Source organism: Odocoileus virginianus, chromosome 2, assembly GCF_023699985.2.
Source record: "Odocoileus virginianus isolate 20LAN1187 ecotype Illinois chromosome 2, Ovbor_1.2, whole genome shotgun sequence".
NCBI classification, from domain to species: Eukaryota; Metazoa; Chordata; class Mammalia; order Artiodactyla; family Cervidae; genus Odocoileus; species Odocoileus virginianus.
Window position 1 is genome coordinate 3,664,492 of NC_069675.1, and position 22,505 is coordinate 3,686,996.

General features: G+C 48.8%; 1 protein-coding gene across 5 annotated transcripts in view; it reads left to right on the forward strand.

The window, feature by feature from the left end:
- CNGA3 (cyclic nucleotide gated channel subunit alpha 3) overlaps positions 1 to 17,336 on the forward strand; it is a 38,701-nt gene extending 21,365 nt beyond the window's left edge. For 3 of the 5 annotated variants that reach the window (XM_070474647.1, XM_070474646.1, XM_070474645.1), the window contains exons 3-9: positions 1,412 to 1,525; positions 3,790 to 3,969; positions 7,146 to 7,199; positions 10,089 to 10,154; positions 11,435 to 11,542; positions 12,700 to 12,806; positions 14,378 to 17,336. In XM_070474647.1, coding sequence (XP_070330748.1) covers positions 1,412 to 1,525; positions 3,790 to 3,969; positions 7,146 to 7,199; positions 10,089 to 10,154; positions 11,435 to 11,542; positions 12,700 to 12,806; positions 14,378 to 15,768 — 2,020 coding nt within the window. In that variant the 3' untranslated portion in view covers positions 15,769 to 17,336. The remainder of the gene's footprint in view (positions 1 to 1,411; positions 1,526 to 3,789; positions 3,970 to 7,145; positions 7,200 to 10,088; positions 10,155 to 11,434; positions 11,543 to 12,699; positions 12,807 to 14,377) is intronic. The other 2 variants (XM_070474648.1, XM_070474649.1) reach the window with 2 other exon arrangements.
- Positions 17,337 to 22,505: the final 5,169 nt, after the last annotated feature.

Below are 22,505 nucleotides of genomic sequence, written 5' to 3' on the forward strand. Positions count from 1 at the left end.
ATAAAAAAATAAAGTAAACACATAAAAAAAAAAGAAGATACAGAAGGCAGATTCATGAGTGGGTGACAGCAGGCTTTGAAATGGGATGGGATGGCATTCAAATCTCAGTTTTGCCATTTGGCTATGTGACCTTGGGAAAGTTATTTAATCTCCCTGAACCTCAGTTTCATCTCTTATAACGTTGCTATATGATTTAAGTGATAAAATGCATGTGGCTGACGTACAGTAAGCAGTCAATAAATGGCAGATACTTTATGTATCACTCTGTGTGTTTTCAGCAAAAAAAAAAAAAAAATGCATCCTCGATATGGGGAATCTGAGGGGGAGAAGAAGCTGCTGGCTGTCAGGGCTGAGCAGAGACCGCCTGGAGGAGCCACGGTGTGGTAGTGAGCTCCCCCTGTGCTGGAGACAGCAGGGCTGTTGCAGAAAGGAAGAGGCAGCAGCTTGGCAGCTGGGTTGTGGGATTCTGACTTCTGATCACTCACTGGGGAGACCCAGAGCCTGTACCCTGACAGTAATTCTTGCTTACTTCTTCAACCGTGCTGCCACCTTGTTAAGAAGGCTGATTAGGTTGGAATAGGTCATGTGATCGAATTAATTTGTCTTGCTTGGGCTCTTTAAGACTCGAAGGATGTAGTGCAAATCCTTAGAGGCCACTGCCTGGAATGGCTTTTAATCAGGCTGATCAGACTTCAGCCCCAGGAAGTTTTAAAGGGAAAGAAAGGAAAACAGGCCCCAACAGAGAGATCTTATTCCAGGAAATTCAACAAACACCAGACTCTGCTGATGCTCAGTCTTTTTGCCTGAATTGCACAAGGGAAGGTCCTCCGCCCCTGCCTTGGCGAAAGGGCACAGCAGAAGTGGACTTTCATTGAAAGCACTATACAAATATGAAGCCAATTCATTACAGTATTTCAGGACCCTCCTCTTAACCAGTGGTTTCCTGCAGCACATACACACAGGGACAGAGGGCAAGGGAAGACCTCTTGAAGGAGGCGGCCCTTGATCTGGCTTTAGAAGACAGGGTTTCAGCATGCAGAGATGTGTGTGAACCAAAATCCTTGTTCTGGAATCCTCATGTGGAAACAACTGCTCTGGCTCCAGAGGCAGGCATGGTACCTCCCCCACCCCAACGCCCTGCCCTCGATGCTCTAATAAGGACCATTTACTGCTGGCTTGCCCCTTTCACATAGGCTATGGACAGTGGCCTCCTTGCCATAAAGGAAAGGTCACATTATCCTAAAAGTCAGGATTTGCTGGAGCATAAACTGAAGTGTAGAGCCCTGGGGTGAGGATCTCTGACAGCAGCATTCCTCTTTAAGCAGAGCATCTGGCCATCTCAGTCCTTAACACGTCCAAGAGGTGGATGAGCTGGAAATCAATTTCTCTTGCTGCATATTTGATTTCCTAGGACCCATTTGCCATGCGAGGAGACATCGTCAGAACTGCAGGAAGGCATTGCCATGGAGACTAGAGGACTGGCTGAATCCAGACAAAGCTCCTTCACCAGCCAGGGTCCCACCAGGTAACTGACTGGTCTCGGCCCTTAGCTTGGGAAAGGGGAGACAGAGGCAGAAAGAAGATAAGTCTTAGGAGGAAATGGTGGATGAGGGTGGGGTTGCAGATTTGGAGAAGAAAGGGGCAGGAGAGGCAGAGTCAGAAATCTATCAGGGAGTAATTTCCTCTTGGGTCAGGTGTTCTGAGCTCAGAAAAATCTAAGAAAAACTGCCTTTATCTGAAATTGCTCTCATAAAAAGTGATATCAAGGTACATGTTCAGTTCTGAAAGAATTCAGGAAAAAAAAAAAAAACACCACCAACCAGAGAAGTTTCAGAAAAGAATTCAGAAAAGAGACCAGCCAGCCAGGTGAGACTATAGGGTGGACCACAGTGGCAGGCAGATGGCAATGGCGGCCCTGTCTGAAATAGCCCCTGGCAGGTCCTCAGTCCTAAGTGTCTAGACTTCATAGCTCACATCCTTGCAAAAGCATTTGAAAGATTAACTCGGCTCTGAGCTCTGTCTCCATTCTGATGACATCTGTTCTCCAGCTTCAATAGCTGTACCACCTGGAGGACGTCATTTCACCTTTCAGATCTTGTCTGAAGATGCATCTAGTAACATGAGGGCTGCAGTGGAGCCCACACTAGACAGTCAGCAAATGTTGGGCTCATGATTTCCTTCCACTGAGGTTTTTTTTTTTCATCCAAAGCCAGAGTTTCATACAGTAGTGTTTTTTACAGTTTCTGCTTAAGAGTATTTCAAAAAAATTAGTTTCTCTAGTTATTCTTCATGTTTTTCATGGTGGAGGATTATTTATTTCACTAGCTCCTTGTAGCTGGGCACTTAAGTGATATGCAGTGGTTTTTTTCCATCTTATTAATAAAATGCTCTCTTGAGGCCTGTTGATTATAAGGAAGAGAACACCTTCAACCAGCTCAGATGGAAAGGGGAAGGCTAGAGCAAGGCTGGTATAACCTAAGACCCAGGCCACCTCGTGGAAATGGAGACGGTGGGGCTGATGAGGGGCCCCGGGGAGGCAGCCGCCTTCCCTGTCTTATTTCTCTAGCAGCATTTCATGATCCGTGTGCTGCCTGCCTCTTCCACTTCTGGCTTTCTCTGCCCTCACCTCAGTGGGTACAGGGTGAAAATGGCCTGCACCATACCATCCTGAGTTGCAACACCCAACCCCATCTTGAAGTGGTTTTTAGTTCAGAGGCTTGAGTGACTGAGTCTCTGTGGGTCAGTCATCCGTTGCCCATCCCTGAGCCTGTTGGCCAAGGCTGGAGCTCCAGGGAGTATGACCTCTGTTCCACCCCTCAGCAGAGGGAAGACCTGAGTGGGCGGAGTGTCAGAGCAGAGAGGTTGGGCCTGGCAGGCACCTTGACATTCATCTGCAGCAGCAGCTATTAGCCTCTCTGTTCTGTTTGTGGGATATTCCTTTGCTGCATTTATTTTTAGGCTATGGTCACAAGTGTGTGATGGGGATCAAGGTATGTGACAATTCATGACTCCATACCAGGTTGCTCAGAACAGATTTGGGGTACCATGGGTGCCAAGTCAGGGAAGCCAGACACCAAGAAACAGAGTTGAATCTCTCGGCCCAAACTCCCCCCACCCCCTGCACCTCCTCCAAATCCCCCTGCCACTGCTGAGACTCAGGAGGTGGGGCTGAGGGAAGGTTTTACAGGAAAGCTGGAGCTGAGATGAGCTCTAGGCATGTGGGCTGCCTGGGTTCAGGTGCTTGAGGCCTGGACCAGGTCTGCTCCAAGACAGAGGTCAGTGCACATTGCAAAGGGACTTCTCCACAGGCCAGGAGAGAAAATAAGAGTTTGTATGAAAAGCAATTCATAGGACAAGGACTGGGGAAAGAACCTAGGTTGTATCTGGGTGCGTGCTCCATTAAACTTGTTCTGAATTTTATTCCTATTTGGAAATTGTATTTTTTACTGTTCCTCTACTTACCAGTCATAACAAAGAGCTCTACATGGGGCAAAAGGAAAACTGAGCGGATAAACTTGCTAAGGTCACACTGGAAAGATCATGCCTTTGATGGAGTCTAGGCATTAAAGTGACAAAGCCACAATGAAAATAGTATCCCTTCTGAAGGAAGCTCCATCCCAGGTGGCAGAGGAGGGAGGAAGAAGCAATTCTGGGGAATGGGGGCAGGGGTGGGGTCAAACCTGAGCCTGCCGCCTGCTGGGATCACTTCCCCTGCCCTCACCCTCTGGGGGGGGGGGGGGGGGGTCCGCGTCCTTCTACTTCGCCCTGGCTGCCCATCTGTCCTTCCAGGTTGTCACGCCTCATCATCTTGCTCCGTGCCTGGACCCCCAGGCAGTTACACCAGGAGGACCAGAGACCCAACTCTTTCCTGGAGCGTTTCAGCGGAGCCGAGCTCAAAGAGGTGTCCAGCCGAGAAAGCCATGTCCAGTTCAATGTGGGCAGCCAGGAGCTGCCAGACAGAGGGAGAAGGTAAGGGAGATGGGGCCACCTGTACCAGATGGGACTGGAAGCACTTGCTGCTCATTTGGTCCAGTGTGGATTCGCCCAGCATGTGGCCTGGAACATCGGTGCCCGGGCATTCCCTAAGAAAGGGTCTGTTCTGGGGTACACTGCATGCTCTAAGTGTCTCCATCAGACTTCAAGAAGCCCTGAAGGAGATGAAACCCTTTAACCTGAGGCCCCAGCCTCAACTGAGCTCTGACCCTGTCCTCCGCAGAGCCCCCCAGCACCCCCTGGTGATGGTGCTTTCGGAATCACACTTCCAGGACGTTGGCCTCACCAATCTCTCCATCAAAGGACCCTCATCCTACACTGCACTGTGACCTGTCTTGCTAGAAAACTGAGGCTTTTGTACCACGAGCCTCGGGGAGTACCTGCATGGTACCCACAATTTTATGGATGGGTATAGGTGCATTCTTCTGGGGAAAAGATCTGAAGGTTGGTTAGAACTTTCAAGGGGAACCTTCCAACCCCAGGTTAGGTTGAGAACAATGAGGGGACAATAGGTGGGTCTGGGGGGGGATGCTTTTCGTTAGGAGAAGGGTCTGCAGAACAAGGGCTCAGCGCACCTTGCCTGGCCCCCTACCCAGCGGGGAGCTGTGTCTGGTTCTGTGGGGTGCAGGCATGCGGAGAAATTTGCAGAGGCTAGACTGGTATGCCCTGCTGCCCCTCCGCACACAGAGCTGCTGCCTCCCCTCCCCTCCCCTCTAGTGCTCTTGAGAAGCACCCAGCTTCTGGCCAGTGGGAGACCACTGAGCCACCACGGGTGGAATCAGTAGTCGCTCAACAGCAGACGGTCTCTTTAGGAGCCCGTGGCGGCAGGAGAGGTGAGCCTGCGGGGGAAGCAGACCTCCTCTCAGCCTCACAAACAGGAGGACACTTGCTCAGAACCTGCTTTAAGGGGAAGGGGGGCTTGAACAAGATCTTTATTCTGAATTCTCTAGGTCATGCCAGGAGTTAAAAGACATAAAAAGAAGGGTGAAAAAGAAGCATGGTTGTTGCAGAACCGACAGTCCCTATGTAATTTGATTGAGAAAATGCTGTTTCTGCATCAAAGGAACAGAAGGGCTCAGATGCGGTGCCTCAAACAGGCAGAGAAAGCCCCTGGGGAGCGAAGGCTCTGAAGCTTCAGGGGAAACAGGACGGGTCTTCTCGGAGCTTCAGTTTTATTTCCTAATTCGGTGGGGGGGGGTGGGGTATTTTTATTATAGGTTATGCATTACATTGTGAAATGTGCAAGATGTACAAGCTTGCTTAAGATAAAATATGAGAGTTCAAAGAAATGTCTTGCTAGTGACATTAGGAGGCCTCGTTAGTCTTCCCTGCTGGGGAAAGGCATGAGAGTTGCTGGCTGAGAGGCAGAGGTCCAGTGGAGCAGCACATCCGGGCTGCTGTTTTACACGAGCTTGGACAACAAACCCTTGGTCTCCTGGGCTGTGAGAAGGGTGCTGTGGAGGACCTGAGTGCTGGACATGTGCAGGGCCATTCCAGGTCCCCAGAGCTGAGCATCCCTGTTAGGGAGCTCTAGGACCACAAGGCGCACGTGCTGGTCACTGCTGGGCCAGAGAGACAGGAAGGATGGAGGCTCAGGAAGAAGGGAACACGGAGAAGCGGGGTAGGGCAATGGTGGTGTGTGGCAGGGGGTGGGGTGCAGGAAGCAGAGAAGGGGTAGGGAGGGAAGGAGGTCTGTTAGCAAGTCAACAAACTGCTTCAGTTCCTTTTGGGCAAGCAAAGACTTCCTTGGCTTAACTGATCAAGCTGTCTTCTCCTTAACTTGAGATTCATGGAGACGAACCCTAGACTGTCCATTTCCCTGTGTGACCAGATAAGTGGAGGGTTGACCTAGGACCCCATCGGGGCCAGGCCCCAACTTGCCACCAATGCGTGGTTAACTCACTGGAAGGTTCAGGGTGGGCGGGTGAATGCGATGGTGCAGGATGGGAGCAGAGCAATCAGGGAGGCTTCCTGGTGGAAGAAGACCTTGAATTTTCAAGGCCAAGTCCCATTAGCAAAGCAAAATGTATGCAGAAATGGGTCTTAGTTCTCCTATGGGTTTGGCCCAGTGAGACTATGGGCACAGGGGTGTGGCAATCACATACCACTGCACCCCAGAAACCGAAACTTTCCTTTGTAATAGCACAGTTTTGATTCCTCAGGGGATTTTCAGATGATCTAAATTAATCCTGAAAAAAGCGATTAGAGCCACATTCTGAATGGAAGGAGGGAGGCATGGGCGGGGCATGCAGAAGTACCAGAAAGGTATTTGGCTAGATGTTCGACATCAGAGGAGAGGTGCCTTGAGTGTGGAGTGTCTCAGCCACTGGCTTTGGCCCCCAGACCTCCTGTCCTGTGACTGGTCTGCAGTGACCACAGACAGGCAAGCCTCCCCCCAGCCCTGTGATTCAGGCTGGCTTTCTTAAACCAGCTGTCACACACGTGAACTGGCAGTTGAGCTCACGAGGATCACGCCTTTTCCTAAAGAACATCATCAAGCACTGCCCAATCCAGCTTCAAATAAACATCGCTGGGTGCAAACCACCTTCTACAAGATTCTCACATAGATCTGGGTAGTGGGCTCTGAAGTTTTAGGGCAAATGCTGGGGACCGGGCTGGGAAGGATGAGCTGAGCCCTGGGGTAGCTCTGCCCTGTCTATTCTTTGCCCTAAGAATGGGAAGCAACGCCTGTGATGAGGCGTCTGAGGGAGGGGCCCTGTGAGAACCTCGTCCCTGCCACTAACTCTGTCCACCTCGGTCCATGGCACTCAGCCTGTTCACCCAGAAGCACCCTAGGCAGGCACCATGCTGGGCCATCTCTGTGCCCTCCATAGCGCCTGGTGCACTGCCTGGCGCGTGCTGAAACATCAGAGGAATTGAGGCCGGGGTGCTGGATGGGACTCAAAGAGGTACCCCTCATTTATTCAGAATCCTCACGTTACCCACGTGTTCATCCTCTGCTCTACTCCGAGGCGTTCACCAGCACAAACTGGTCACACCTGAAAAGTTTGTCCCCAACAATAACAATTCCCTGTGTTCAAACTGTGCGGAAAGGCCCAGGAGACAGAGGATGGGAGTCCCAGAATAACTGGCTGAGGGCAAGAGGTCCCCGGCAAGTGGGCCGAGCTCAGATTCTCTTTGCCTCCCCACAGTGACTGGCCCCTGGCCAGGAACAACACCAACACCTGCAACAACTCAGAGAAGGAGTGAGTACCTCTGCCCCTCCCCCTCCCCGCCTCCTGCAGACACCCAGCCTCCTGCAGACACCCAGCCTCCTGCAGACACCCAGCCGTGTCTCCCTCCTTAGGCCCGCCGCTTCTGCCACACCCACCAGACCGTGCTAGAACCCTGCTCCTGGCACTGGAAACCCATCCCCGTGGACACACGTGGGGAGGGACCTATTCTGTGTGACTTCCTTGGGCAGGTCCTCTTTTCTCTGTGTGTCTTGCATTGTTCTATTTATAAAGCGAAGGAGCTGGATGGGTAAACATTTTCAGTGCCATCACCCTCTGTTGCTATGTATCTGAAGGTGCAAAGCTGGGGTCTCTTTACTGAGCAGTGGATCTTCTCCTTCATGATAAGAATGTACTTTTCATTCTACGTCCTCAAGCTCCTGTGTGCCAGGGGAATGCTCTTGTCTTAAGGCTAATTTGGGCCTCTTTGGAGGACATGATCAAGATGTAATCAGTGAAAAGAGGAAATTTAAGTATTTCCAGAGAACAACCTCTTGAAACACTGGCCCACTGCGATTGCTTCCTACCACCTGATGCTGAGCTGGCAGAGAAGTTTGATGAGTGATTCTGGCAACACCATCCAAAAGCCTTTGGGCTTTCGGGAGTGTGTATGTGTATGTGACCATTTATATGTGTGAACACGTGTGCATGTGTGCCCCGTTCTCCAGCCCTCCTTTGTGGAACGCCACAGCGATAGGTAGGGAAAGGGGAGGTCTCAGCTGGAGCCTAGGAGGACCATATCAGCAAAAAATGCCAATTTGTTGACCTCCGGTTGACAGAGAGCTATGCCAAGGCTTTTTCTTGTTGTTTCCCTTTGTTCTGATAGACTTTTTGTTTCTGTTTCCCTCCGTGAACATTAGTTGCACTGGGGGTTTTTGGTTGTTGTTGTTGTCTTTTAAATTTATTTTTTTAATTGAAATAAGTTTACAATGTTGTTTTAATTTCTGGTATACAGCAGAGTGATTCAGTTTTATATATTTATATATTCTTTTTCAGACTCCTTTCCGTTGTGGTTTATCACAGGATACTGAGTATAGGTTCCTGTTCTATGCAGTAGAACCTTGTTCTTTATCCATGCTATATATATAATAGTTTGCATCTGTTAATCCCAAACTCTTAATCCATTTCTTCCCTGAAGTGAGAAAAAGAAGGGCTTCCAGGTGGCTCAGACAGCAGTAATGCCTACAATGCAAAATTCCAGGTTCAGTCCCTGGGTTGGGAAGATCCCCTGGAGAAGGGAATGGCAACCCACTTCAGCATTCTTGCCTGGAGAATTCCATGGATGGAGGAGCCTGGTGGGCTGCAGTCTATGGGGTCACTAAGAGTTGACCTAATCTCAAACTCCTAATCCATTCCTCACCCTCAGTTGCATTTTGTTTACATAAAGTGGGACATCAAATCCAGAGACCCAAATGTCAGAAAAACGAAATGATTTAATCTGCAAAATGATAGCTGTTTCTAAATGTGCTTGATGTCAAGGCAAACCTAACATCAAACACCCTTGAAAGTCCTGCAGTTGAGTAAAGACTCAGGACACCCGACTGGGCAGAGGTCCTGTGGGTGGGTCTCCAGGCTTCTCTGACCTGGGGCTAGGATGTGGGCAAGGATGGGGATGCATGCTGTTGGCTGCATCAGGCACTGATAAATCTTTTCAGATGAGCTCATACCATGGGTCCAAGGACCAAAGGACAAAACTGAGCACTGTTCCCAAATGGGGCCACCTGGGCACAAAGATGCAGAAGCAATTCTTATGGGCACCTTCCCCCACTCTTCCACCACATTTATGGCATTTTCACTTAGTCCATGGGTTCTGAAAATTTCTTTCTCCTGATCAAATTGTTCTCAAAGCCACCATCGATTCGTAGCTCTGTGCAGGCCCCCTGGGTCAGTGCTGGGTGCATTCCGGGACACAGCTGGATGGCACAGGGTCTTCCCCAGGCCTCAGCAGGTTGGCAGCCAGAGGAAAGGCCGAAGCTTGTAACCCAGGCCACACATCCTGAACAAGGGTGACGGAGCCTGGCCTGATTAAACTCCCAGCAGGGCTGTGTGCCCCATGAGCTTGTGGGCAGCGCCCTCTGCTGGTGTTTTGGCATTAAGACTCCGCTGCTGAAGGACCAGTGGATTCAAGAGACCAGAGGACGGGGTGACTTGCGCTTCTCATTCACTGGTTATAACTTTTGTTTCTACTCAACTTATTAATATGTTCATTGTCAAAAACTTTGGAAACAGAAAAGCACCCATGAGCACATACCCACAAAAGTATACTCTATGTTAATAATCGAACCCCATTATCAGAGAAACCCCTCTTCACATATCAGCAAATATACCTCCAAGTTTTCTCTAGGTCTGTGTATTGAGAATATAGATGGGTAGATAAATAGATACATACATACATACATACATACATGCTAAGTTGCTTCAGTCATGTCTGACTCTTTGTGACCCCATGGACTGGCTCCCTGATTCCCCAGGCAAGAATATTGGCGTGAATTGCCTTTTCCTTCCCCAGGGGATCTTCCTGAACCAGGGATCAAACCCACGTCTCTTATAAATCCTGCATTGGCAGGCAGTTTCTTTACAGCTAGCACCACATACACACAATATGTTTAAGATATGTACTGGTTAAGAGCATTTGTACCCCAGCTCAGCTAACTGAGAGCTTTGTGACCTTGGGCAAGTTACCTGAGCTCTCTGTGCACCAGCTTCCTGACATTATTATTATTATTGAAATGAGCAACCTCGCTTCACCCCAGTGTGCTGGAAAGATGAGTTTCCTGCACCACACCCCCTCCTTCGGTCACTGTGCCCTGCCCGCTCCCCATGGTATTCAAAAATTGCTAAGTGTCACCCTGTGTCATCCAGTGACAAGGCGAACAAGGAGGAGAAAGAGAAAAAGGAAGAGAAAAAGGAAAACCCCAAGAAAGAGGAGTAAGTACTCAGAGAAACTGCCCCCAAAGAGGGGAAGTTCTGGGGTCACAGCACGCCTGGTCCCTCTCCGGGGAGGAGGGAGAGGCTGACCCGTGGGGCCTCGGGGTCAGCCCTGGAGAGGGGCTGCTTAGGGCTATGGAAAAGGACTTGATCTCAGGCAGGGATCAGGCCTGCTGAGCTCGTGTGAGGGTCTCATTCTGCAGGGAAAGTCGGGGACCTCAGAGTGGGGCTTGTAGGTAGGCGGGGTGGTCTGCAGCCCCAGGTGAGCAGCTGGGGGCTTCCCTGGGAGCCTGCCCTCTCCCGGGGCGTTCTGTTTGCCCACCAGGCGTCATCTTCACACGTGGGGTGTGTGGAGCCCCTCTCCCAGGCGCTAGAAAATACCATGTTCACAAACTGTAGTTCAAACCCAGTGATGATGAGTGTTGGTGGTTGGGAATGTCCAAAGCCCTGTCAGTGAGAAACTGATCTTGCATTTGCTCAGTTCAGGTGCAAGCAGAAAGGCAACCCAGGGTGTCCTCTGGGGCGCAGGAGCAGGCCCGCAGGCCTAGTGGGCACGGTGGGGAGTTGGTGTTGGGGAGGAGACAGGTGGACCCAAAGAAAAGATCTCCAGTACCAACTATAAATTCTAACCCTCCGAAAATCCTGAAAATGAAAGCAGAAAGCACCCTAAGCTATTTCTTCCTTTCAGTCTTGGGCTGATGTAAGTGCAGTGATTCCCAGGCTGGTGGTTTTCGGTGGGAGGCAGGACCCCAGTGCTCGGAAGTGAGGCTTTAGAACATCTGCACAAATGCAGTTAGTGAGGTGGACAGAGCACCTTCTTGAAGGGGAGCCCTGGGATCCCAAGGTCAGTCCAGAGAGGAGCTGCCTCAGAACCGCCTGGGGCGATAGTCAAATGCACATTTCCACACCCCAGCCCTGGAGGGGTCTGGGCAGGCCTGGGAAGCTGCATTTCCCCAAAGCTTCCCTGACGTGGTTCCAACATTACAGTGCTCCACTTTCCTCCCTGGCACCCTGGAGGGCCTGGATGATACCACGGGGCACGTGGGAATGTCATCACCATGGTTTTAGAGTTACCGTGGCTTCCTGGGGCTGGCAGAGAAGGCCCTCTATAGGGACACCCACGTGACCCCCGCGGAGATTGACAGCACCCTGTCTGGGAAGTCCTCTCTTCTGCTGCGGCCCACAGCTGCCCTGGGGTCTGTAAGCTAGACCAGGTCTCTAAACCCCTCCAGAGCGTCCAGACTTCCAACACGCTGTGCTGTCTGTGTGGGCCTTTCCAGGAAGAAGCAGGACGGCGTCGTGGTGGACCCCTCCAGCAACATGTACTACCACTGGCTGACCGCCATCGCCGCGCCCGTCTTCTACAACTGGTGTCTGCTTGTGTGCAGGTAGCAGGGCGGGGCAGCTCGGGACGGAGCTCTGGGTCCCCAGGCGCTACCCCCGGCTGCACGGGCCTCAGTTTCTCTGCCCACAGTCGCTCAGCATCCAACTCTTCACGACCACACGGACTATAGTCCAGCAGACTCATCTGTCCGTGGAATTCTCCACGCAAGAATACTGGAATGGGTGGCCATGCCCTCCTCCAGGGCTCTGTCCATAAGGAAGGGCTAACAGAGGGAGCACCCGTGGGGACCTGTGTTTGAGATCAAAGCAAAGGTCCTGGCACCCTGGAGCCTTCCTAATTGAGTTGCAGGAGGAAGCTGCAAGAGCGAGATATTGCTCTCCTGAGGGGAAGTGGGAGGGCTGGGTCACTCCTGCGCTGACCTGCAGGGCGGGGGTGTAGGTAACAGGCGGTGTTCTCCGCTGGCTATGGGCTTTGGGCTTTCTTTTTTGTTTTCTGTTAATTCTTATTGGCATATAGTATATTTACAATGTTGTATTAGTTTCAGGTGTTCAGCAAAGTGAGCCTATTATATATATACATATATTTACTGATTTTTAGTTTCTTTTCCTATATAAGTCATACAGAGAGTTGCCTGAGCTATACTATAGGTCCTTATTAGTTGTCTTATTAGTTATTTTATATATAATAGTGTGTATATGTCAATCCCAGTCTGGACCAACCTCCCCCACCGGGGGGCAGACCCCAGAGCGGGGCTTTGGGCTTTCTGAGCCGTTTGGGGTGCATGGTGAGCTATTGTTTTGCAGGGGGCAAATATGACTTGTTCCATTGTTAATCTCTAGAAGTTGTAGTATCTTTGTTGGCATTTGGCCCCAGAAAGGGCAAGTTCTAACCCCTTCATGTGACTCTACCACTGAGGCCTGGAAAAACCGCCCTCCCCCCAGTATGGGGAAGGGGCCATCATATCACTTACTGTCAAGAGACAACAGGGCCCACTCTTTGGTGTCAGTCTCAGCTCTTCTTAGGAGCTCTGTGACCTCGAGGCAGAAAAGCTTCTGAGAGCCCAGGTCCCTCATCGAGGCCGGGATGAGGTGCTGGGGAACAGCCCGGCTGGGCTGTTGGGATGAACTGAGCCCAGTTTGTAGCACAGCACTGCTGCCCACCCTGGCCCTCCCCCACACTGCCCTTCTTGCACTTTTTTAGGGCCTGTTTCGATGAGCTTCAGTCCGAGCACCTGATGCTTTGGCTGGTCCTGGACTACTCGGCAGACATCCTCTATGGCCTGGATGTGCTGGTCCGAGCCCGGACAGGTGAGTGGGCCAGGGCCCAGGGTCGTAGATCCCACAGCATGCAGCAGTGGGGGGGCCTGGGCCTGTGGACAGGTTCATGGAGATCCAGAACAGTAGCCCTTGGGGTTCCTCTTCTTGGACAGTCAGAAGAGCCAGGGCATGTTACCCATGGCTTTTAGAGTAGGTGTAATATACAGAGAACCAAAATGTGAAACGGGGCCTAGGAGGGTGTGACTTCCTTCAGATTAAGAGCCTGTGACCTGGGACCTTCTACCAGAGTGCTTGTGCAGCAACAGAATACAAAGGATCTATAAGGAATGAAAAATAACTATCCCCATATACAGATCACCTAAGCCACACCTCCAGCCCAACCCACAGATGCACCCCCACCCCCCTTAAGAAAGCAGCCCACCCTCAGGGAGCGAGCAAGGACACCTGTTACTCGTTTCACGGCCTAGTGCTGCTGCTGCCTGCATCCCAGAATGCTCGAATTCCTGGTCTGGTCTCTCACCAGTTTCTGTTGGTTAAAGAGTCCAAGGACCCCAGTCAGTAACAAGACCACCTCTAGCTGTGAGCCAGGCCTAAAGCCGCACCCATGCCTCAGTCTCCAAGCTGTGCGTCCTTGAGGATCCTCTTTCTGATTTGCACAAAGACATCACATAAGCTGGCAGAGGCCCTGCTTGTCACTTCCAAGGTTTTTACACTAAAAACTGTGCCGTGGTTGTGGATACAAACACCACCAGATCACAGCAGAACCTTGGGCAGCTTTATAATACACAAAGCATTCCAAGCACATCTTGTTTTCTCGTGAGAACTGCTGCAGGAGACAAGAAGCGCGGGGTGGGATTATCTCCATCTTACTGCTTGAGAAACCAGGGCCCAGAAGCACTAAGTGACCAGCCTGTGGGGTCCTAACTCCCCGACCAGAGATGGAACCCACATTGCCTGTGTTGGAAGGTGAAATCTTAACCACCAGGGAAGTCCCATGGGCAAGGTTTTAAAAAGACAGGTCATGCCCCATTAGTAACTGGTAAAGTCAATTTGCGAGGCTATGACCAGTGTTTTTAAAGTTTTTATTGTTAATATTTTCAAACATATACAAAACTGAGAGAGCACTATTATGAATCCCCATGTACCCTCATCCAGCTCCAACTATTTTCAACACTTTGCTAATTTTGGTTCATTTATCCTCCCACACTCTGTTCTTGGATGGAGGTTTTTTTAAAGTGAATCTCAGACAGTAAGCATGTTAGCATGTAGCTTTAACCAGGACCCATTTTTAAAAATATAACTTCCATTTATCTCTTAAAATTTAATAATCTTTCTTCACTACTATCAAATACCCAATCCACATTCAAATTTACCTAACTGATCTGTATTTTTAGTTGAATAAAATAGATTAGATGATCTGATAGAAAATACCAGAGCACATTTCCTGTAATAATCGTGAGTATGGTTTTTGGAAATTTTTTCTATTTTATATATATATAATACCACATCTTGTGCAGTCACAAGGTAAAATATCTTTCTGTGGGCCGTGATCATACACAGGCAGCCTCTTTGATGCCCACGTGATCGGTCTTCTTCCTCAGGCTTCCTGGAGCAAGGCCTGATGGTCACGGATGCCAACCGGCTGTGGAAGCACTACACGAAGACCTTGCACTTCAAGCTGGACATGTTGTCCCTGGTCCCCACAGACCTGGCTTATTTTAAGCTGGGCATGAACTACCCAGAACTGAGGTTCAACCGCCTACTGAAGTTGCCCCGGCTCTTTGAATTCTTTGACCGCACAGAGACAAGGACCAACTACCCCAACATGTTCAGGATTGGGAACTTGGTCTTGTACATCCTCATCATCATCCACTGGAATGCCTGCATCTACTTTGCCATTTCCAAGTTCATTGGTTTCGGGACCGACTCCTGGGTCTACCCAAACATCTCAAACCCAGAGTATGGGCGCCTCTCCAGAAAATACATTTACAGTCTCTACTGGTCCACCTTGACCCTGACCACCATTGGGGAGACCCCACCCCCCGTAAAAGACGAGGAGTATCTCTTTGTGGTCATCGACTTCCTGGTGGGAGTCCTGATTTTTGCCACCATCGTGGGCAACGTGGGCTCCATGATCTCAAACATGAACGCTTCACGGGCCGAGTTCCAGGCCAAGATCGACTCCATCAAGCAGTACATGCAGTTCCGCAAGGTGACCAAGGACTTGGAGACACGGGTGATCCGCTGGTTCGACTACCTGTGGGCCAATAAGAAGACAGTGGATGAGAAGGAGGTGCTCAAGAGCCTCCCCGACAAGCTGAAGGCCGAGATCGCCATCAATGTGCACCTGGACACCCTGAGGAAGGTCCGAATCTTCCAGGACTGCGAGGCGGGGCTGCTGGTGGAGCTGGTGCTGAAGCTGCGTCCGGCGGTGTTCAGCCCTGGGGACTACATCTGCAAGAAGGGGGACATTGGGAGGGAGATGTACATCATCAAGGAGGGCAAGCTGGCCGTGGTGGCCGAGGACGGCATCACCCAGTTCGTGGTCCTCAGCGACGGGAGCTACTTTGGGGAGATCAGCATCCTGAACATCAAGGGGAGCAAGTCAGGGAACCGCCGGACGGCCAACATCAGGAGCATCGGCTACTCGGACCTGTTCTGCCTCTCCAAGGACGACCTGATGGAGGCACTCACCGAGTACCCCGAGGCCAAGAAGGCACTGGAGGAGAAGGGGCGGCAGATCCTCATGAAGGACAACCTGATTGACGAGGAGCTGGCCAAGGCCGGGGCAGACCCCAAGGACATCGAGGAGAAGGTGGTGCACCTCGAGGCCTCCCTGGACGCCCTGCAGACCAGGTTTGCACGGCTCCTGGCGGAATACAACGCCACCCAGATGAAGGTGAAGCAGCGGCTCAGCCAGTTGGAAAGCCAGGTGAAGACGGGCCTCCCGCCTGAGGGGGATGCTCTACAAACAGAGGCCAGTCAGCAGTGAAGACACAGATGTCCGTCTCCTGCCTCCCCGGGTCACGGTCGGCGCGAGGCTGCACGGCGCGGGGCCCGGCCAGGATTGAATTCCAGCTTTCCCTACCCTCTGTGAGCTGTGTGGCCTTGGGAGAGAGCCCTGATTTTCCTCATCTAGATAATGGGACTCTTTTTGTCTGTCCCAGTTAAGTGACAGATTGCTGTGAGCTCCACAAGAAACGCTTCGTGAGGCAGGATTTTGTGAAGTGTAAGATGTCTCCAGGTCAAGATGTAAAAATGTGAGCGCAGAAATTTTTTTTTTTTAATCCATGGAGAATATTTAGACTCCTGAACTTCATTTTTTTGTAAATGGGATATTATTTCCTTACCCGCCCCTCCTGCCCCTCACTCCACCACTTCTGGATGAGGGAGAGGTAACAGAAGGTGAGAGTACATGTGGTAACTCACATTGGATACACGAGACAGCTTGGGCATATTTCTGACTTGGGTATCTCCTCCTGTGCTCTTTGATGCCGTGACAGGCACAAAGAATGAAGCCAGGTCATCCCAGCTGAGGCCATTTCAAGTCTGAGAAGCAAATCCAGGTGTCCTGCCATCAACTCCTGTGAAACCAGAATCTGTTTCACAGCAAAGAGCATCTCCATTAGGGAAAGGGACATCTCCTAACTCCCCAACAGGCTTCAAAGACAGCCTCTGTCCCAGTCCCTGAGTTAGGGTCCTGGGACAGCCTGTTCTGGCCTGGAGGGGAGAGTCGTGTTGAGGGGAAAGTTTCCCAGGTTGAAGGTCGGAATGGGGTCCTAAGGCAAACAAGCTGACCACTAGGACTTTCAAGAGGCAAGACCCTTAGGCCATATCTTTGCAAACTGTCCCTGCACCCTGGAACAGGAAGCCTCACTCTCCCTTGGAATTATATCCTGAGGCAAAGCTCTTAGACAAAAATGTGCAGAGTGTCGACCTGGCTCTTTTTGTTTAATCCGGTATATAATATTGCATTAAGATTTTAGAAGGTATCTATAGATTTGGGTTCTATGACTGTGAATGATTACCTTAATGGTCCATCCTCTGCTTCAGACACATTGTAAATTACCCAAAGACAAGTCAGTCTCCTGATGCAGAGAAGCCATATATGCAGGTTTTCCTGCTCCTCTCTCTGAACTCGTCTCCCCTTCTCCCTTCCTTCCTTCTCTTCTCTTCCTCCTCTTCCTCTTTCTTCCTGTCCTCTTTTCTTCTCAGACAAGATGCCCCTGTGTCCTTTGGAAACCTTGGAGTCTCTGCGGTCTAAGTTATAATCCACATGCTACATAAAGTAGTTCATACAGAAGCTGCTGCCTTTTCAAGTATGCATTTTGGATTTATATGGGTCTGTTCTGGTTTCTACTATGGATCATCTGACCATTTTAACTTTTTAAAAGAAATTTCAAAGAACTATTAAAGAAATATGTGATCCAAGCTCTTATCATCAGCACAATGTAACTAGCAACGTGTTACCAAAATGCACGTATTTTAAAAGCCTTAACTATTAATTTTGCCTACATTCATATTTACACAGGAAAAATAGAGACCTGGATTTAAAAAACACTGAATGACTCCTGCTTCATGTTTCGTCATAAGGGAAAACTCACGTGGTCACATACCCTGGGGTATGTTTCTAAGGCAATGAGCCTGGCTTCCCCAAAGGAAGGGGCACTGGTGAGCAGGTTTCAGACAGGCACCATGTGAGGGGATGTGTACAAAAAGCAGGTGAGGAAAGGCAAACAAAGCTGTGACATTTGTCAGAGTGAGTAACTCAAAGCGTTCAGTTATATAAAATGAACATCCCAGGCGGGACGCTAAGCCTATTGGCATCATTTGTCCCGGGTCGCCATGGGGGAGGTGGTCGGGCAGTCTGGGAAGGCATGGATGTTCAGGAAGCCAGGTAAGCATTTCCCCAGATTTGTCCAATGCTTATGCCCAAGAAGTTTGGGTAATAAGTTAGAATATGGGCTTCGGTGTGAGCGGCTTGGGACTGCTCTTGTTCAAGTCACGACTCTGTCCCTCAGGCAGGTTATTTGACCTCACTATATCTGGCTTTCCTCACCCGAGAAATGGGAACTACGTTGCCCACCTGGCAGAGCTGCTGGGAATAAACTTTAAAATTGCACAGTATAATGAGGATGGCCCTTCAACCTCTTGGGTGCAGAAAATGTCACATTATTGTCCCAGAGGAAGAAATGAATACAGTTTCATCTAGTTAGCCCTTGGCTGCCTAGGTTGCTGGGAAGTTGAGTCTCGGGTTGTTTTCAGGACTTCCATTCACTGTCTTGGAACCTGGGAAAGGGCTTGTGGGCTCCCAGCCGAGCCCGTGTGCTGCCCCGAAGGCAGTCCCTCTCTCTGCATCGGGCCAGCATGGGGGTCCATGCCAGGAGACAGCTTCTCTTCATGCCTTCTATGGGACTCTAAACTCATGGAGGTGTGTTTGTGTGTATGTGTTTGTGTGTGTGTATCTGTCGGTCTCAGGAAAAACAGTCTCCGAGACAAGAAAGGAAGAAAACGCTGGTGAGCACCTCTCAACGTACAGACTGATTCCAGGCTCCCTGGCAGAACCCCGGGGAGCGGGGAGCGGGCCAGACCTTGGATGAGCGGGCTGGAGCTTTGGGTCTGAGGAACCCAGCCTGGTAAAGGTTCCGATACCGCAAACTTGGAAAGTCCCAAAGCTTCTAGGCCTCAAGGAACCACTCTGAGCTGGGCACAGGATTCCTTGGCAGTAACCGGTATAAAGGCCATCTGAAATTATTGGTAACTCAACTGGTTCAATACGAGAGAAGCCTGCTCCATCCCCCTGAAGCACTAGCCCTCAAATAACTGCTGCTACCAACACCCTAAGTTAGGCAGGGCCAGAGACCTATTATAACTTTGTTAAGCAAACTCTGGTCTCTCTAGAATCCTTCTGCCAGAGTTCTGTTAAATGGAAGCCAAGGCAGCCTCCTTTTCTGGGTCTGGGGGCCCAGAAAATACCCCAAGGAAGGAAATGCAAAGTGAAAACCATGAGGAATAAAATGGAGGAGAAAAATGCTTCTCTGAAGTTCAGGAAGTGATTTTGCCTAGTAAAGTTGACAACTCATACCTGTGATGTGGCAACCCTACTTCTGGCTCCGTATTACAGGAAAGCTTCCATATGTGTATACCCAGAGACATACACAAATGCTTACTGCAGCATTATTTTAATTAAAAAAAAAAAGAAAATAACCGAAATACCAGAATCTAAGAACACCCTTGTAGCCCACAGTTATTACATGAGGGAGGGTGGGGAACCTCCCTCCTTTTAATTTAAAACTGGAAACATCCTGCAATCTCAGCCCTAAACTATTGTGTCATGGATCTGGACCTCAGGTATGGACCGAGACCTGACCTTGGTCGTGGACAATGCATCTGCACCTCGGATCTTAACAGAGATGTTGGACATGGATCTTGGATCTAGATGTGTCTACTTTTTTTTGCCATGATGGTGGAAATGACAGTCAGGGTCAGGAGAAGGTTGAAGTGAGGGTGATGGGAGTTATAACACTGAGAGTGAGGCTGAGGGTATCGGGGTGAATACACAGAAGCTGATGAGGCCAGGAGAGAGTGACGGTGAGGCTGAGGTGTGGAGCAGGAGCGAGCGTCGGATTGAGGGTCAGACTGAGGGGAAGAGCAAGACTGGGCCTGGACGTGAAACCGGCCTTGAGTTTGAGGATGAGGACTGGGGTGAGAGTGGAGATGAAGAACATGGTGACTGAGTCCTGGACCTGGACGTGGACCTTGAGCCTGCACTTGGACATTGACCTTCATCTTTGACCGGGATTTGTCCAAGTTCTTATAGTTCACTAGACCAGACAATGGCCGAGACAGAAGAAAGCTAACTGATTATTCATTGTTTTAATTATGTTTTCTTCATCCAACCCAATGAGAATTATGGCTTCCATGTTAAAAACAATCAGTATTTTAACTGTCAGTCCATTTTGAGGTCCTGGGTCCTGAGTATTGATTCTTCCCCACACCCCCAACATTCTGTATTGAACATTTCCAAACATGTAGCAAAATAGAAATAATTATGTGGTTAAACAACAATATACTCACCACCTAGATTCTACCATTTACATTTTACTGTACTTATTTTATTACTATCCATCTATCCATTCTTCTATCCATCCATTAATGTGCCTAATTTTAAAATACATTTCAAAGTAAATTGCAGCAGCCATTATTCCTCCCAAATACTTCAACATGTGTATCATCAGAGTTTGGTGCTTACAGGTTTTTTTTTCCTACTGAGGCAAAATGCACATGTGAACCATGAAGTACACAATAAGTCCATGTCCTCTGAGTTTTGATAACTGTATACCCTGCAACAGATGTAGAACATTACCAACACTCTAGAAGGTTCCACACTCTCCTTCTCAGGCCATCTCCATTCCTCTCTCAGAGGCAACCACCATTCTGAGTTGTTTCTATCATAGACTGATGGTTTTTGAAGGTAACAGAGACTTCCCTGGTGGTCCAGTGGCTGAGACTTCTTCCAATGAGGGGGTGTGTGTTCAATCCTTGATTGAGGCATTAAGATCTCACATGCCACTTGGTCAATAGACCAAAATGTGAAACAGAAACAATACTGTAATAAATTCAATAGTGACTTAAAAAATGGTGTACATCCAAAAAATCTTAAAAATAATAAAAATATCTGACAAAAGTTTTGTACTAACCTGTTATAATATATGGAGCCTATGCATCACGGCTCTGAGTGGCTTTTTGTGAATGGTGATGGCAAGTGAGACACAGGATGGCCCAGGCCCTGATGGCTCAGTCAGAGGGTCTTGCATTGCTGCTGTTGCTGTTCAGTCCCTCAGTCGTGTCTGACTCTTTGCAAACCCATGGACTGCAGCGTGCCAGGCTTTCCTGTCCTTCACTATTTCCTGGAGCTTGCTCAAACTCATGTCCATTGAGTCAGTGATGCCATCCAACCACCTCATCCTCTGTCGTCCCCTTTTCCTCTTGCTTTCAATCTTTCCCAGCATCAGGGCCTTTTCCAAAGAGTCTACTCTTTGTATCAGGTGGCGAAAGTATTGAGTTTCAGCTTCAGCTGAATATTGAATATTGAATATTGAATATTCAGGACTGATTTCCTTTAGGATGGATTGGTTTAATCTCCTTGCAGTCCAAGGTACTCTCAAGAGTCTTCTTCAGCACCACAATTCAAAAGCATCAATTATACGGTGCTCAGCCTTTTTTATATTCCAGCTCTCACATCCATACATGACTTCTGGAGAAACCATAGCTTTGACTAGACAGAACTTTGCCGGCTAAGTAATGTCTCTGCTTTTTAATATGCTGTCTAAGTTTGTCATAGCTTTTCTTCCAAAGAGCAAGCATCTTTTTAATTTCATGGTTTCAGTCACCATTCGCAGCAATTTTGGAGCCCAAGAAAATGAAGTCTTCCATTGTTTCCCCATCTATTTGCCATTAAATGATGGAAACAGATGCCGTGATGTTAGTTTTTTGAATGTTGAATGTTAAGCCAGCTTTTTCATTCTCCTCTTTCACCTTCATCAAGAGGCTCTTCAGTGCCTCTTTGCTTTCTGCCATTAGGGAGATGTCATCTGCATATCTGAGTTTATTGATATATCTCCCAGAATCTTGATTCCAGCTTGTGCTTCATCCAGCCTGGCATTTTTCATGATGTACTCTGCATATAAGTTAAATAAGCAGGGTGACAGTATACAGCCTTGACGTACTCCTTTCCCAATTCGGAATCATTCTGCTGTTCCATGTCTGATTCTAACTGTTGCTTCTTGACCTGCATACAGATTTCTCAGGAGGCAGGTAAGGTGGTCTGATATTCCTGTCTCCTTAAGAATTTTCCAGTTTGTTGTGATCCATAGAGTCAAAGGCTTTAGCGGAGTCAATGAAGCAGAAGTAGATATTTTTCTGAAATTCTCTTGCTTTTTCTATGATCCAAAGGCTTTGCTGATGAGTGACCCAGAATCCAGGAATGGGAGCTGGCTTAGGACCAGAAAGTACCAATTTGCCTTGGGCAGGCATAGAACTGGTATTTCACAGACCCAGGCTCTAATTAGCTAAGCTAATAGGAAGAAACTTGGAGACATGTGTAGTAATACTCCCTGACATGTGGAAGGCACCTGCTTGCTGTCTGGTACAATATCAGATGCTCTGCATTTTTTTCTATTCAACACTTGGAGGCAAGTATTAGAATCCCCATCCTGCAAATTTGGAAACTGAGACTCAGAAAATTTAAATGTCACACCTGGTTTTAAATCAATTGAGATAGAGAAAAAAGCACGAAGTGTTGGCATTGTATTCACTAATATAAATTACCTGCCATCAGAGAATAAACATTTTTTAGTATATGTTTTGTGGTCAATTTTGGATTCATGGATTTTTTTTCTTAGCAGGATAGCATGCCTACTAACAAAAATGAAGTCAAATGTAGCCCAACAAAAACCAGAACTAAGGAGAGCCTCTCAGTCTCTTAATGATTCACTAGGATAATCATAGTACAGAAGAAAGACATTACCTGGATTTAAAATTTTTCCTTGACCCAATCATTGGAGGAGTCTGCGGCTCGGTAGTTCTCACCCTCATCCTCACTGACACTTCAGTATGTATTTTATAAGAACAAGGAAAAGAACATTTTCTTACATACCCACAGTGCAGTTATCAAAAGCAGGAAGTTTAACACTGATTTAAAGACTTTATCTAATCTGTGATCTGTCT